The sequence below is a fragment of the Scatophagus argus genome, chromosome 16 (assembly GCF_020382885.2).
Source record: "Scatophagus argus isolate fScaArg1 chromosome 16, fScaArg1.pri, whole genome shotgun sequence".
NCBI classification, from domain to species: domain Eukaryota; kingdom Metazoa; phylum Chordata; class Actinopteri; family Scatophagidae; genus Scatophagus; species Scatophagus argus.
The window spans coordinates 19,021,792-19,039,287 of NC_058508.1; the positions used below are offsets into that span (position 1 = coordinate 19,021,792).

The 17,496-nt window shown below is 43.4% G+C and overlaps 1 protein-coding gene across 3 annotated transcripts in view; it reads right to left on the bottom strand.

Annotated features, from left to right (window-relative positions):
• Window positions 1-5,228: 5,228 nt before the first annotated feature.
• Window positions 5,229-17,496, bottom strand: part of asic2 (acid-sensing (proton-gated) ion channel 2) — a 279,484-nt gene continuing 267,216 nt past the window's right edge. For all 3 annotated transcript variants that reach the window (XM_046414829.1, XM_046414828.1, XM_046414827.1), the window contains 7 exons: window positions 16,392-16,542; window positions 16,059-16,115; window positions 10,386-10,539; window positions 9,783-9,874; window positions 8,874-8,953; window positions 8,103-8,171; window positions 5,229-7,611 (listed from right to left, as the gene is read on the bottom strand). In XM_046414829.1, the coding sequence (XP_046270785.1) occupies window positions 7,510-7,611; window positions 8,103-8,171; window positions 8,874-8,953; window positions 9,783-9,874; window positions 10,386-10,539; window positions 16,059-16,115; window positions 16,392-16,542 (705 nt within the window). In that variant the 3' untranslated portion in view covers window positions 5,229-7,509. The remainder of the gene's footprint in view (window positions 7,612-8,102; window positions 8,172-8,873; window positions 8,954-9,782; window positions 9,875-10,385; window positions 10,540-16,058; window positions 16,116-16,391; window positions 16,543-17,496) is intronic.

Sequence of the window (17,496 nt, forward strand, 5' to 3'; positions counted from 1 at the left end):
TCTCTGACATTTTTCACATTTGTTATTTTTAGCCACGCTGACAGCTTTAGGTCTGTCAGTTGGCCCATCGACTATGATGATCTACTAACTTTTTGACAAGCACTGACAGCAAGTCAAACTTTTCGCTTGTGAAATATCTCCACACACGGTAGACAGATTAGCTCAAAATGTGGTATGCTATAGACATTCAAGATTTCCTTGAGGATCATTTGCTTTTCACTAAATACCTGCAAAACTAATAACTTACTTTGTGTTTGAAGCTAATTAGCAAGTGTTAGTGTAGTGTGTAGTGACACACAAAACTAAGATGGTGAACATCGCAAACATTATGTCTCAAATTATTTTTTTTAATCTAATAAATCTGTAGGAGACAACTTAAGTACATGAAATCTTCTCAAGAGCAGCACCTGAGGGAGACACCAGAAACTGTGCTGTAACTCTGCTAAGGCTAGCTAGCAAACGTCAGCTAATCACCAGCTAACGTAAAGGCTGACCTGTAATTTAGCGCAGCAAATATGAAAAATGGTGATGATTATAAATCTGTTTTAGTGCACTGAGCAGCACAAGTAAGGAAATCTCTAATGTATCGTTTGCTTGAATCACAAACTGACAGTCAGTTACCAACAATCATATTATAAGATAACTAGATATTGGAGCCCAACATGGTGGCTATTCAATCCAATGAGAACTACCTCATCTTTCTAGGTACTGGGTTTACTTTTACAAATATAAAACCTTCATGGACCAAAAATTCAAAATAGAAAGAGTGTTCTGTCAATAAAAAGATGTCCTGTCAACAGTTTTATAGGGGTCCATTTCACAATGTGGTCTACAGTCCACGGGGGAAAACTGCAAGGCTGAGCGTCATTATCGTATCCAGATCTAAATAACACATTCATGGCACTGATGTTGTCCTTTTCACTTCATTACATTATTCTTTAACAGCTGTAGTCACTAATGCTTTTCAGATATTATCTAAAACATTTGATAAAGTTAGCAAATTACTAGCAGTGTCATCAAAGAGATATTTCTAAAGTCTGAGGGTTTTAATGAAATAACTTTCAAGAAAGGTTTGAGAAAATCCAAAAAATAAATATAAATTTCTGCAGTAAAACTATATATATATATTTTTTTAAACCCAAAATGCTTCAACAGTTTGTGACAAAGTCAGCCATAATGCTATGATATGTTTGTCAAGTCAGCCTGACAAAGTTGACTTTAAATCCGTCTCTGGCGTTCATCACACATGCCACAAGTTTCTTAATCTGACCAACCAGATTTTACAAAACATGAGCCAAGCACAAGTTGAAAACTGGATGTTCACTTCCATTGTGCACATGAACACGGCCCAACACACACGTCGCTTTATAAGTTCAGTTTCAAAGTCTTCCTGTAAATCTCTTTAAGGGAATTAGTACGGAGCTTTAGCTCATCAGGCTGTGACGACTCGAGAGGCGTGTGGGATGTTGCAGCCTTGTTTCAGTAATTATCATGGCGCACAGACTCCCTGATACGTCTGAAAAACTGTCCTGAAGGATCTCGGGAACGCTGACACACGACAGCTGGTCAGGTGGATGCATGTGTCGTTTCCTCAGCTGAATGGATTATTAGCCAAGTTAACTATTCGGAGTACTACTGATTTCCCCGGAGCTTGTTAGGGGTACATGAAAAGAGCGCCCTGATGAGTCTGTGGCTTGTGATTAAATCAGTAATTAACTTGCTTAAGCAATTAACAGCCAAAAGGTAATTAAAAATGCCGCAGAACCAGCTAATAGCCACTGAGTATATATGTTAAAATAAACATAAGGATAAACTATTTTCTAATTTCACTTTGTAAATAGACTCAGTGCTAATGCAGACTATTTTCAGAAATGTAAAGTCAACAGCTCTCCATCTGTGGTGTCTGTTTTGACTTAAAAATTCAATCATGATGCATATTTTAGGACATCAAACTCGCACTGACATTAATAATAAATCTCAAAGTCAACTGCACTGTCCTCATTGTGGCCTGACTGAACTGACGACCCAGAAATCAGACACTGTGGGTTTGTACTGTGGGATGGAGAAGTTAATGGTAAACAGTGGTCCTCGTTTCAATCTTCCTCCCCGAGATGTTTTGCTCTTTCTTCATTCAGCTCTCTGGTGGCTGCGTGGCTGTCAGTTTAGGACCGTCTCTTTGTTCAAGCCCTAATTGTCTCTCATTTTCGCCTTAATCTGCTCACTCGGCACAAACTGCCTTTCTCTCTCTCTGACATGAATGAAGAGTACAATCATGCGATGCCTGATGAACTGTGAATGTCTGAGACGATAAAATCATACTTGCTTCGAGTTGTGTTCTTTTTCTGTCTGGATTCATGAGATAATTTAAATATTCAAACTATAGAAAGACTGAGCTCAAAGCATTTTTGGATCTCTTAACTTGTAAAGTAGCAGCTGTGGCTAACCTAATGTACAAAATATAATTCAAAACTCGCGATGTAAGAAATAACGTCTACACTTAAATGCTGTCAACAACAAAACACAATATTGTATCTGCATTTGGATCCTGAGCTAAAATAAACAAACATACTGATGTTTCTGGGAATCCATTTACGTTGCTGCGCAATCAAAACTTGACTTGCGTTAAGCAGTTTGAATTGGGCAAACTGTCATGTGCAAATCGTACGTAACATCAAAAGAACGGCTATATACACGTTTGTGGGGTCGAGCCGAGAATTTATTAAACTGTTTCAACAAAGAATGAATGAAAATGTGACGACAGAACATTTAACTGTTCAGAGTGCTGAGACGCGTACCTTCAACCAAAGAAACCAGGACGCCATGATGTTTCTTTGTTTGACCTCCCTAACATCCTCATGAGTGTTAGGTCAATACTACGGCACAAACACATTGTTTTGCATTTTGAAACAGAGCTGAAAGGATTATTTGATTAATTAGTTAGTCAATCAATATGAATATTGGACTTTTGATTATGTCAGCTTGGGAAAAATCATCACTAAAGGACTAATTTTTTTTAACATTTTGCAGATGAAACCGCAAAATGTTTGCTCTGGATTTACATTATGGTGTAACATTTAGACAGTTTTCAAGAAAAGGATCCAAACATATTGTAATAAACTAAAATCTGCATACGGATCTCCTCTGGTGTCGGGCTGGTTACTGCCTACGATGTCAGCTTTGGGGACAACCAAGTTAGGAAGCAAATTGGCAAAACAAACATAAACATCCAGCTGCCGGATTCCCTTTCCTGCTCCATCAGTCAGCTCCATCAGTTTGTGAGGCTGCTGGGACGCCCGGACAATTGGCTAACACGGGTTAAATGAGGTGTTTCTGCTTTAGAGCACAGAAATCACTGCTTTCCTCATTGAATTTTCTGTTTTTATGGTAAGCACAGAGGAGAAGAATGCAAAGACGTTTGTTTTATCTGCGGGTCTCTCAGCATTTAGCTTGAGGGCAGAGTCTCTTCATCTTCATTACACAGACACTAAAGTACTTGTGAAACAAGGAAAGGGACAAGAGGAACAGATAAAATCATCTCTCCTTTTGAAGGCCACATTGTACAAGATGCTTTTTATCTCTCCAAGGGAGCTATAAGAAGCGTCAGAATCTGACATCAAGGCTTTGACATCAGTGGCTACAAACACACTTGATCCTTTCAGGAAAAGAAATGAAATTCTACAATTTCTAAAGAGTTGAGGTTGAAGGACCTTTTTTTAATTTAATGCTGATGGATCCATGAAGCCAGCTTATGGAGATGCAAATGCTTTGCCTTTAAAAGCTATCTACAATACGCCTGACAATAAAGTGAAATTTCAAGGTGAATAAAGCTGAGCCACAATATCTTTGCTTTTTACTCTCAGTCCGAAAACTGAAAAAACTGAATTAAAAAAGCATCCTAATAGATTTGACCTTCGCTACACCCCAATCCCTCTTTTAGCTTTTGTCTGAGTGCAACATTATTCTCTTCTTCCTTCAGCACATGAAGTTGATTCATGAAATGCTTAAACGCCCGGAAGTATTTGATCTTATTGTTTCTGTAGTTGTGAAGCCTCTGCCTTGTGCGACTTTCCAATCTACCAGGGCAACCACTATGTTTACAACGAGTCTCTGATGCACTATGGCTGACCTGCAGGCAATTTCCTCTCCCTAAATATCTGCGAAATGAACTGAGACTGAAACCCAGCCTGCAGCAGCTCCCAGATAAGACACTGTGGCAATGTGTGGGATATTAATATAAGTAAACCAAAACCGGGAATCATTTTCTACAATAGTTAACTCAAAATGTGCAGCTGCTGCTGTGCTCTGAAACTAAACCTGAACTCCCTATGAGGGCCATCCCTCGGTACTGTGCATCCATTTACCACTACAGTCAAAGCATTATTAGACTGATTAAATAGGACGAATGTGGTGCCAGGACAAAGGACAGACATGGGACTCTCTGAGCTGCAGTGCTGTTGGATTTTCTTACAAGCAGCGACGCTTAATAAAACCTGACCGGCGAGCTAAATCAGGTTTCAAGTGGATTTTTCCGCCTCTGTGGCGTGACTCCTCCATTGTCCAAGCTGCTGCAATCATTTAAAGCTGAATGGGAGAACACTTCAGCCAGTATTAAGACCGTGTAGCAGGGATGTCAGAGGGAAATTGCACCTTGCCAAGCAACTATACATTTGATCCAGCGTGGCTTGCGGCTCTCCGGTTCTTTCTGCAGAAGCTGTGCCATCTCGTTCTCTTGATTCTTTCCACCTAACACTTAGACAAAGCTGAGGACGTCCCTGACGCGGTTCACACGTCATTGTCCGAACCACCCGAGACAGAAACATTTCAACAACTACAGGATGCATCTTGTGCAGACGTTCACTGAGACTGAATCCTACTAATATAGGTGAGCCCTTGACATTTCACACAGCGCCACCATCAGGTCAAATTGTCTGATTCGTCCAATGCTGTGATTCAGGACCAAATTCCTGTAAAACTAATAGCAATCCCATCAGCCTCAGCAGTATTTGTGTTTGGTGCTAATTAGCAAAGGCTGCAACACAACGCGCTGCACATCAGCACGTTAGCATGCTAATGTTAGCTCAAAGCGCCACTGTGCTAAAACATCACAGTGTGACTGTAGTCTTTTTATATTGCCCCGTGTTTCTAAAGTAGTCAGAGTTTTTTTTTTAATTTTTTAAATTTACTACAAATAAACTTTTAGAACACTCAAAGCTACGTGCTTGGTTTTGGAATGTCTGTTTTCCAAATTTTAAACTCCCGTTACAGCTAAAATGTACACTGTGTTTCTGAAAGCGTGTGAGAAGTGAAACACGCAATGCAGCAACTTAATCTCGATTCATGTTTGATCAGCTCTGCTTGTACTGTGACCGTTTCCATCGGAGATTCGTGAGTCCGCCGAGGTGCGCTGAACGAACCCTTTTGCACAAAACTGAGGTCGAGGTGTGATTATGCAAATTCAGATTCGTCGTGAGCTGCGCCGTCATATCCAGTGTTGCCACGACAGGACGCCAGCACTGCAAAACAACTTTTTAATTTAATTGTTTCACATTAAAAACACACACACTGTATGCTGCATCACAAGATGAGAAAAGGCCGTCCTGCGATAACAACTGAAGCCAAAGCAGAGAGAAGAAACAGCCAGTGTCGCCGGCGCGCCCCCTGCAGGTCGGCTCAGGGTTGTGTTCGTCTGAAGCCACGACATGGGATACACAGAGACAGCAGGGTCGAGCCACAGATGAGAAATCATGATTGAAACGGTCTCACGAAGCACTTGAATTCATTCCTACCTGTAATGTACATTACAATGATGGCAAGAGTCCATGTTTGTTGGACAAGAATTGGAAAACTCAAATGCACTAAATCTTCCACATGGTCTCACACAAGCCACATACACGTAACCGTCGTCCCTGAGGACACCGACGGTCCAGCTGAACCTGCAATCCAAGGGATGCCTGGAGCAGAGTGTGTCCTTCGTTTTTTTGACATTCAACTACCCCCAAAATGCTACTGCCTGTTGCGTAACATCCTCACCTTACCGAGAGCTGCACACGGAGCATGGAAAAATGTGACAAATATGGAGTCTGTTCTGGACCTGGAGTTGATGCTTTGCCCACATACATTTAAATTAGATCTGCTTCAGGCATGTCTGCATGGTACCCGTTTTCATGAGGAAAAGAAAAAGACAGATATTTACACCATAACACAGCAGACCCTGTAGCTTAGAACAAAAACAATAAACCTGTCTGTATCCTCCACATGGTGCTTTTGTATTAATTTTTATAATAATGGAAATTGCTTAAAATTGTCCAATGTGGGATTTTTGTTGGGTGAAGGACACGACGATGCCATCCATAATAAAGTGGTAATGGCTGTCTGAAATATCACCGTGACATTCTTGTAATGAAATAATGGTTTAACAGCACCCTGGGCATATTCATTTGCTGCAGTGTTTTGTACACGACTTGTTGTCTGGCAGGCAAATAAATTCAGATTCTACCTCATTTAGCTGGGTGCTGTGGTGAGGTGCAGCAGCCAGAAGCCAGTCATTTATTCACATAAATTAACAGTGAGAGTATGACATCTCTTTAAAGATGTCTGCAGAGAACAGCTCAGCACCCCAGGAGTCACACAGCAAACATGCCTTTTAGTAAACTGATTAAATTCAAACTGACAGGTGAGAGAAAAAATATGCAAAATGCGAGCTGCAAAATTTTTAGATTTCACTTGGTTTTCGGTGAACAAAGCAAAATGTTCAGGAGTTATGTTTTGTTTTTGTTGTCCTCATACTTCATCAATCTCTGGCTTTTCAGCATAATAAACAAAGAAATGATAAATTGCTCTTTGTAGAACAGATTTTCTGAGGACCGGTCACATCTGAACTATGATTTTAAACAACCATATGTTCAATCTGTACATTCGATGTTCGATACCTCACCTGGGCCCCTGTGACAGGCCTGTCCTGCAGATAGAGAGACAAATGGCACACATGTACAGTAAAGCAACACTGCAGTCCAGCGTATGCATCAGCAAAGAGAGCAAGATAGATCGACGCATGCAGTTTGGACGGTTCAAAACCAGTTTTGTACAGTTCATTTGGCAGTGACCAACATATAAATGTGTCTGTTACACAGATATGCTGCACAAGGATGAGCCTCCTTTATGGGCGGTTGCCCCACCCAGTCTTTTTCTGCGTGCGGGTTTGTGGAGACACACACCCCACCGCAGGTCCGGCACAGCAGAGGCAACCCTCCCACCACAGTACAGTGCGGGGTGACGGAGAGGGCCGATAAGTCCGGCTGACAGCTCCTTAATCCCCATTAGTGCCTCAGACAGGGCGGCGTGACAGAGTGCAACGCCGTCCTTATACCAGCCCCTGTTCTTGTCCTCGTCTCCTCCCCTCCCCTGTTGAGGTCCTGCAGGATGCCCTAACAGAGGATGTAGCGCCACCCAGTGGAGGCGGCCCCTGGACGTGTACAGCTCTGAGGGGAAGGGGGTGGGAGCGTGGGGCCCTCAGCAGGCAATCTCCTCCAGGGTGCCCAGCGTTGTCTGCAGGGGGACTGTCACAGTGTGGCTGATGGACTCCGAGTGGTTTGCCACCGGGTCACAGGAACTCTGGGAAAAATAGATTGAAAGAGTCAAGCTGGAGAGATGCAAAGCTAACTGTCATGCTACTCTGGCTGGAGAGCTAGCAGTCACAACGCCTGGGCTGTTAACATGAAGACACGTTCCGTTAGCCGTTAGCGGCTAACAGCCAGGCAGAGCACGTTACCCAAAGGGCCAACGTCTTGAGGTTTTCCAGCTGGTGAAACCCAACACCTCGGAGTGACCACACACCACGCTGCCCCGACCTTCTCCTTGTACTGAAGCTTTTAATACCGCTGATTTAACAAAGAGATGATGTTAATGCAACGTGTTTGTTAAGGGGGGCGGATTAGTCGCTCAAAGCAGAGTCTTTGTTGCTGATTCTTTGAGAGCTCCCTCAAAGAGCAGAGCTTTTCCTTCCTAATCATCGCATGTTACCTTCGTCCTACATGCTTATGTGGACGGGCCAAGCTTTAACAAGTGACTGGAATTACTCTGAATCTACACGAGGCCGCTCTTACCACATCCTCTCCGTGACTCTCCTCCTCTTCCTCTCTGCTCAGTAAATCCAGTAGTCTGTCTTTCACCACCTGCAGGTCAGGAATCAGAGAGTCGGAGAGACTTTATTGGCTCCGTTACAGAACGCCTCCACGAGCTCTCTTGCAATTACTGACTGCAAAGAAACATTTAACTTCAAAGTAAAAAAGTAATTAGGTGGAAAATGTGGCAACGAACTACAGCATCACAATTATTTCCGCATGAAACCTGTTGAAACTGCTATATGACTAGCAGGACTGCTTGTGTCAGCGACCTGAGGATTTCTTATCACCAATACTCCATTATGGCCATTAAAAAGACAAAAAAAAGAAAGAAAAAAGTCTTTGAAAAAAGTCTTTGAAAACGACATTTCCTGTGTATTTCCAAAAGCCCGGGTGAGGTGGAGATTATTACGTGCTTGTCAGAACCCTGTGCAGCTGAAAGCAGCAGGAGGAGCTCTAAAGAGGGGCACAACGAAGAGCAAAGGTAACAGAAAAAGATCTTTCATTTGAGTCAGCTCTGTGGTGAATCCAGCTCTTATCTGCTCTATGTGGCAGCGACGTTGTTGCTCTTGTCAGATTTCGTGGTCAGTGCTCCACCTCTTCAGTGGGAAATCAAAATAAAAGATATATACATGTTTTTTTTTATTATTAAACGGAGAAAAACTGAGAGCGGCTGCAGAGGAGTGAAGTGTGGGTGTAACTGGATGTTTCAAAGAGTATCTGGGAATAAAAGCGTGAAAACTTCAGACTCGCCTCATAAGCATAGTCAAAGAGTTCGAGGATGGTGAGGATGCTGGCTCCGATGAACAGCCCCATCTGACCACCGATATCACCTGTAGGGAACAGAAGCAGACAGGAAGCGCAGAAGAGGATAAGTTTGCTTTTAAAGAGGAAAATACTTGATTCTGATTGGCTGCTCAGAGTCCACTGGAGCTGATTGACAAAACATCTGTGTGTAAGTAAACTGTAAGCAGGAGGCTTAAACTGACAACGGCACTTTGCTGCAGTGCCTGTGGTCAGTGTGAGCGTCACACACCTGCCGGGTCTCAGCTTACGCCGCATGAACAACACGTCAGCTTCTGAAGTCATCTCGAGTGTTACCAAAACGCGTTTTTTATTTTAAGCGTCGAGGAAAACATATGTAATTCGGTAGAGAGAGGAGAGAGTCCATGAATGGAGGACACGAGGGTCACACAAACATGTGACACAGGAGGCCAAATCAAAAGGAAATGTGGATTTATTTCAACTTCATTTTAACTTAAACAATGTCTACGCTCTCTGCCTGGTCCCCCTTCACTGGACATTGTGTAGAAGAAGAGCCTATTTCTTAATAAGAAACGTTTGAAAGTAAATGAACTGGTCAATACTAAAACAAGCGACAGCAACAGTCATCTTTGTGTTCAGTTAAAGCTTGCGGAGAAGCTAAGTGCTGCTCATCGCTTTTATTGATTTGTTTTAAGACAGCAACATCTCACACTGCATTCACTTTTTCATGGTTCTCAACATTCTGCAGTCTGTCACCGCTGAGTCCACTGACCATCCAACCAGGTGTCTTTGACTTATCCCATGCATCAACGCATCATTTCAGAGGTAGCATGGCGGTGGCTAAGCTAGACTGGACCCAACTTCTGGAAATAAGATTAAACACAGAGCGAAACCTACCCAGCAAACCTGCCACCTCGTAAGCCTTCTTTTGCTCGATGGTCTCGTAGTTCAAAGCCTCGAAGAACACGTCCAGCACCAAGATGTTGTCTCTGCAAGAGGCAGAACGGGGTATTTGTCCTAATGAATCCCACATCAGGCAATCACTCGGCAAGCAACACAATAAGCAACAGGAAACACAACCGCAGCGTGGGAGGAGAACACACGTGCTGCAAAGCTAAACCCTTCATTTAGCAGACCGTAGGACACAATGTGGACATCAAAGCGGTTCGGTACTTAGTGCTGCTGTACTGATTTTACATGATTTCACTGTTTAATGTGTGTTTCCTCTGGACGCTCAGCTTTCCTCCTCATCAGGTAAACTGGAGACTCTAAAAGCTGCGTTGGTGTAGATGTGAATGTTTCTGAGTTTTCCTGCCTCAGGCGTGCTGACAATGAATGAACGTGTTTTTTTAAAAAAACAAACAATATGTTCAGCTGCACTCACTGAGCCTTTTTAACGAATGTTTCTTCTTTCTTCTTTTGTGGCTTAAATTACTTTGTCAACACAAAGACATTAAGGAAAACACAAAACGTGATTCGTGAACAAACAGCGCGACTCACGTGATGTACTTCTCCGACTTGTTGAACTTCTTCTGTAGGTATCGGGCCGAGGTCTTGCTGGGGATTTTGACCATGGACAGCTCTTTGTTGTAGCGGGTCATGTTGCACGGCGTCCTGCACATGCAGTTGCTGCTCTCCACGGCCGACAGTTTGGCTTCACGCGAGGAGGGGCGATGGAGACGGGTGGGTGGGGGGGTGGAAAATGTGAGACATGTGGGAGGACGGGGTTGAGGATGATGAACACAAGGTAAAGATGCTCTTTTTAGCACAGAAAGTGAGGAAAAAACCAAACCTCAGATAGTCAGATGATTCTCAGACGCTTTGTCACCGCTGTGGGTTACGAACAAAGTGACAAAGACCTTCACTGCAGCATCAAGTCATACTCAACTGGCACACTGAAGTCCTTCCTTTCACTTGGAGGACTTTTGCCCAGACTGAGCTGGTGTAATAATAAAATGCAATAAAAAGGCCAGAAGGAGACTCAACAGTCCTTTCATTATTCTACATCCTTATGAGAAAATCACCTCCGTGCTGAGTCACACACAGCACACGTTATTAAAGGATAAGAAGAAAAAAAACAAAGTCTGCAGGTCAATATTACAGTTTTTAAAATACAACAATGTGGTTGTGAATTAGATTAAACAACTTACAATAAGGTCACATCATTCTGCAAGATTTAAAACTGGTGATGATGACTCACGGCTGTGAGCTGCATGTTCGTCACTCTGTCAGCTTACGGTTTTCTTTCTGTATTCGGAAGTCTCCTACCATTTTACTTCACTTTGTCTTCTCATGTGGGCCCTTAACGCACGCGCTCAGATGACAGCACGAGGTTGCTGGCTGCTTTTACGGAATTTGGAAAATTGGAAAAGTTTTCTTCTTATTGTGTACCTGTAACCTGGAATAGGATGCAGACCGATCTGCAGCTGACCTCAGTTTTATCCTCCGGGCAATTTAAATTTTTAATCTCATCTTATTTCACTTCCTGCTGTTCTTGTTTCCGTTGTTTCGTGTGTTTTAAATTTTAATAACTTAATCTATTCCTAAAGTTTGACTATTTTACTAGTTTGTCTTTTTCTTGTGTTTCCTCATACTTCTTACTTTTTAATCTAAGCTTCCCATTTGTTTTTCTTGCAGCCTATAATCTCTTCTCTGCTGTTTTATACTCCGTGGGATTATGAATGAGGTCTCTGCTGCTGAATCACTAAACACATTTCAGGTGCTAGAAATGTTAGAAATCTATCTATCTATCTATCTCTCATCTATCTATCTATCTATCTATCTATCTATCTATCTATCTATCTATCTCCTATCTCTCATCGATTTTACACATTGATAGAAAGTTACGCTACAACATTTTTCTTTTCAGCAACAACACCAAATGTCCAACTTATTCCAGCTTCTCAGATGTGATAATTTGCTGCTCACAGATACCGAAGCCATCTGTTTAGGACTCCTACTGAGTGTGCAAACGATCACCAGACATTTTACAACAAATACCATCAGTTGATGGCTGCAGTCTGGCTTAAAGAGTTCAATCATTTTAAATGGAAGTTTTATAATTTCATTGTTTCTTGTATCTCAACAAGGTGAACTAAAACCTTACTAATCTGGAATAAAAACACGTCAAGTTCTGTCCAGTCCACAGCTAATTAATTTTGAGAAGTCATGTCTTTGCAGTGTGTTAGAGCCAGCTGTATGCCAAAGCTTCCTCAGTTGCTGATAAACATTAATTAAAGCTTATTGTACTCAAACTAAAGTACCAGCCTGAAGCTCGTGCAGCTTTGTGCTGAGGGCGTCAAGCTCACATTATCCTCCGAGAGCCACAGGAAACACTTCTGGCATCTTAAACAGAGTTCACATGCACTGCGTCCACCAACACAGGCATGCAAATAACACACGCGACCGCACACGTGGACTCCTTCACGCCGCGTCCTGAGTCGCGTGGCTGTTTACGCCATGAAAGCTAACGACAGTATAAGTCAATGTCATCAGAGGGCAGAATGTAAAGAAGCCAACACACAAACGCCCCGAAGCAGCACCAGTGAAACAGCCTTCACCCAACAGAGACAAAGTCCTGATGCAGACCAGCCAGCCCTCGACTCACGGCTCTGCTTCGACTCGCAGACAGAAAATAAATAAATAAATGAAAGGCACTGGATGATTTCGTGTTAAGCCCACGGCCTCCTACGAAACACCAGCTCTCTGGCGGTGATGGTAATGTTGAGCGACACGAGCTTTTCAAATATAGCTCCGTCAGAAGAGGCGGCTCACAAATCACTTTCCTCAGCCCAAGACTGAATTTCTGAGGCCGCACAAGTTTACACAGATCTCATTTAATTTCACCAGAGATTACCGAGTTCCTGCTCAATACCAAAAACTTCTCTCCTTCGACTTAAAAATCTTCTTGGGCTTTAAAACCCACCAGCCGCTACTCTCTGAACGGAAACGAGAGAAGACGGCCCTCTGTAGCAGAACCCACAGATCACAGAGCAGCTATCCCCCACGGTGCACTAATAGCCGCCGAGGCCACACAGTCACGTAATTGCAAGAGGAAATTCAATATGGCTCCTCAGTGGTCTCTTATTTTTATTCAAATGAGACGTTATTGGATACACGGGGAGCGAGGCCTCGTGCATTCAAATGATTGATTTCTTTCTCGGAGCCTCTCACCTTCGTCCGCTGCCCTCCCTGCTTTTCTCTCACACACCTTTAAATCTAAAAGATCAAATTACCATAAAACATTTATTCCTGATAACTTTTTTTGACATGTTAATACATATCTGGCTTTTAATACCTGATTAAAAAATCTAAAAATATATCTTAAGGGCAACTGATAAACCCACTTATGCAGGACAGCTTCAGCTGGTTGAATCGTCTGTTTAGCAGGCATAACGAACATTGGAAATAATTGAGTTTCCTGTCTGGGTGTGTAATTAAGAGCCGTCTGTTTCCTCAAAAGCAAGCGGCTAGATAAGCAGCTTGTTCGCAGACAACAGATGCAGCCGTGGCCTGTCAAAAAATATTTTCAGTGCCGGCGCGAAAAGTTGAGTGACACAGCTAACAAAGAGAGAGCGAGAGAGAGGAAAACCCCAATCAAACTTTGCCGAGCGAAATCTCCTCTGTTGGGTATAGCAAATTGGCGCTGGGTTTAGAATTGAGAATTCATTTGCATTCAGTGATCCAAGGTGTGTGAATGTGTGTGTGAAAGTGAAGCCTTTCTCTTGCAGAAATTAAGCCAATGACAGGAAATGAAGCACCAAAGCCTTTCGTGGTCCTGATGCATCACACAGTGTACAGCAGGGCTGCTGCTGACACACTCGGTTACTCTGACTGCTCTTATGGTGTGGGTGCCTGCAGCCTTAGCGCTGATTGCCTGAAAATTTTGTTGCCCTTGTTTATATTCTTTTTGGTAGCTTTCTGCCTTTCCAGAAATAAATTTCCTCTGGAGCAGAGCGAGAGAGTGGCGTGGGAGGACAGAAAGTTTCTCTGATGTTGCTTTAACTCCCACTGGCCAACAGATACGGATGATAAGGTCATGCATTACTTAGTAGGCTTTTAAATCAACTTCTTATATACAGTATGTGTGATTTACATTTTCACCGGGCCTGAGAAGAGTTGCTTATTATTTGAGAATTATTAGTTAACAGCGGCTGTGCTTGGCAGAAGTTAATCTCAAGCACAAAAAGAGAAAAACCGCCTCACCCACCGGATGGAACCAGTTTCGCTTTATTTCCCCCAACACAAGTGAGATGAAAGGAATTTCTTTAGCAGCAAAGACCTCCTCTTGGTTAACTGGCCTGGCCTCAAATCCAATTATTTATCTGTTACTTTCTGAAACAACTCTTCACATGGGCATTAATTAGATAGATCCGCCGCATGGTGCTTATTAACGCTTTGTTTTGAAGCTGGTTTGCCTGTTACTCCTTTCATGGTGAAGAACATTATGAACAAATGCCACAAGATGAGTTTTCATTAAAACAAAATTATGATCGGTGTAATAACAGACTGCCTCCTTAGTTATCACACGGCTGGTTGCCGATAGGCGTGCAGCATTTAAAAGGCTTGGTGCAGTAAGCACAGGGCTCCAGCACATCACCTCCAACCGAAAAACACCAGCACTGCTAAGCCTGCCGATGGCCTGATGGCTCCCTCTGGGTATGTGGACGTGCTCAGTGATCGATCTGGATTTGATTTACAGTTCGGGTTTCATTCGCTGATATCACCAAAGCAACAGCACGCACTTACAGATCTCGAGTCACAGCCAGGCAACTCATAAAACGACTTTGCTCTGTCTCGTTATCGCACAGGAGGCGACCGCTGTGCAATCACTGCTCAATGATTGGCGCAGAGGGGCGATCGGAGCCAACGCAAGGCTTTGTTTGAAGTGTGTCACGGAAGGAGAAGAAGATGGAGAGTTTGACTTCATGGATTCCTCCACTTCCACTGGCATCAGAAACTTGTGGGAGAAAACACAAACAGACCAATCACAGCTCTTGAGGAGGAACAAGTCATCTATCCACAGTACAACCTCAGAGCCTCCAGGAACTGTTACGATGTGCCATGTGGTCCAGAGGACGACCAGTTCATCAGTCTGGACGATCAAGTCCACCATCAGTCACACAGATCCTGGATCAGAATCACAGTCTTTGTTCCTCTGCACCACTTCTTCAGTAGGCAGTCTCAGCTAAGTCTCTGCTGTCTTCATGGATGGACAAGTTTTAAATGTAATTTTCAAGTACATTTTTTTAAGGGCTCCAGCCTCCTTTACAATCCTTAACATGATGATAAAATACAGGAGAGAGAGATTAGAAAACACATCTTTATGCTCTTGCTGCTTTATAGAAGGCCTTAAAAGTTTTAGGAATTTAATTTAGATAAAGTCACAAAGAAAGCGCCTCATCTGACTTTCATGAGTCTCCCCCGAGCGAATTGCTACGGCAAACGGAGGCCATTAAGACAGATTCATAAAACAAGCTAACAAAGAAAATCTGATCAGTACGTTAAAACATCTGGACGAGACAACAGTTAATAAAACAGACAAAGTTAATATAAAATCTGGAATTTGAAGGGTTAGATAAAGGCTGCCAAAACCTCTCAACTGGCTGCGTAATTTGGCTCAATGCAGGAAATATGAGCCATTATCTATCTGACCGTCCATCCATTAAATTGAAGTGGAACGCCGCAGTCCCTGTCTGCTCTGATGTTGGTTACAGGCTTGATGAGCCCTTCACACACGAGGGGGAATATTGAGATGAATCCTGTTCTCTTGATAAATCAGAAAGTTAAGTAGTGACACGTTCACTTTCCTCCGTGCTGCAGTCTGATTGGCAGTTGTGCGCCTACAAAATCCGCATGCCGAGTTATTCCACGAGGGTGCAATAACCTTCTTAAAACGAGGTCCGGTGGCAGACAGAGAGGACGCACAGTGAAAGAAGAACTTCCTGCTTCAGTGCTTCGGCATTCACGGAGAAAATACTGTGGCTGCCCCTCAGCTCTCAAGCTTAAAACAGTGTTGCTCATCTTTAAAGCAGGTTTAGCATTAAAGCTCTGCATCAACAGGCGTGAATGTCAAATCCCAACGCTCGCTGAGGAAAATAATGACATGTAAACCAGAAAACACAGCGCGTGCAGCTCATTTGTTCACAGGGTCGTGTGCATGTGCAGACTTACCGAGGGCAGGCTCGGCGCAGTCTTTGTACTGCTCAGGTGTGCAGTACGACGCATCACCTGGAAACAGTTTGAACAGGACACATCAGAGGGGGAGTGCACAGTTCTTAGAAGACTCCACAAACAAACTACAAATAGTTGGCTGACTTTAGAAACAATATGTGAGGCACACCCAAGTAATCCCCAGGCTTTCTTAAATACCAGCACCTAATCCAGTATTGACTTGTCATATCAATAAGAGGCCTCTCAACACAGTTAAATCTCACATAAAATAGCGCAACCTTGCTGAAAACTTCAGTTTAACGACTGCATGGTCAATACGCCAGCAGTGCTTACCAGGCATGTGCACCATCCTGCAGTTGCAGTTCTCCACAATGTAGCGGGTTTCACAGTCAATCCGGCAGGCAGTTACACTGTAGACCTGGAAAAATCCCGACTCCAGAGCCTTCGATTCGCACTCTCCCCAGGGTGGAGGCAGGTAGGTCAGCTGCAGGTGAGAGACGAGGTGTGGGGTTATTCTGGAGAGCTTCTTCACGAACACACCAGGGTTTCTGCCGCGTTCACCACATGAAATATAGGACTTTTGGGGACCTTTTCATTACCACACAGAATGCAGTTTAATGCCTTTTTCACGGTCACAGTCAAGAATAGGGTATAAACAACTGCGACAACACTTTTTTTTTGGTACTTCCAAACTGCACAGTACATAACAACAATTCCTGGTAAACAACCTGTTGTGTGAACAGTCCACAGTCGTACCAGGCAGTCTCATCATACGAAAAAAGGCAGAACTACTTTAACTATGTACTACAAGCAAAAAGATGGCTTGTAAGTCTTTTCAGGACTGACAGATCCTGACAGCAGCTCTCCAAAATGTGCTCCTTAGTCCTTGAAACCTGGCAACACCAAGCAGTGCAGGAAACAATTCAACAGATAGCCAAACTCTGTCTGAGAAATCCCACAGCACCCGGCGACGGAAGCACAAAAACTCCAAATGTTCTCCTCCTGCTCCCGCGGCTCTGAGGACTGAGATAGCAGATGAGGGACGAGGGACACCGGGCCGAGCAGCGTGGAGGCCCATCTGCTCCACAACACATGCAGCGAGCTCTAGCCGCACTCCCTGTGTCCATCACCCACCACCCGCTGTTCCCCAGTTCCCCTCATTGTCATCACAATGCATCCCAAGTGAGGCTGCTTCCTCTGCCAAGAGAGCAATTTTTTTTTTTTTTGGATGAGGCAAAACACAACATCCTGCCAGGTGAAATCTGGCCACAGTTTGCTTGTTAGTGTCGACAGAATTTGAATCCCTGCCCCTCCTGTCAGGCGATGTCGTCTCACTGCTTCTGGAGAGTTTAATGCTTTAGGTCTGCAGATACAATCGCTTCACTGGCACACTGGATAATAAATTCAAATGCAATCCAAACAGCAATCTAGCTTGCTG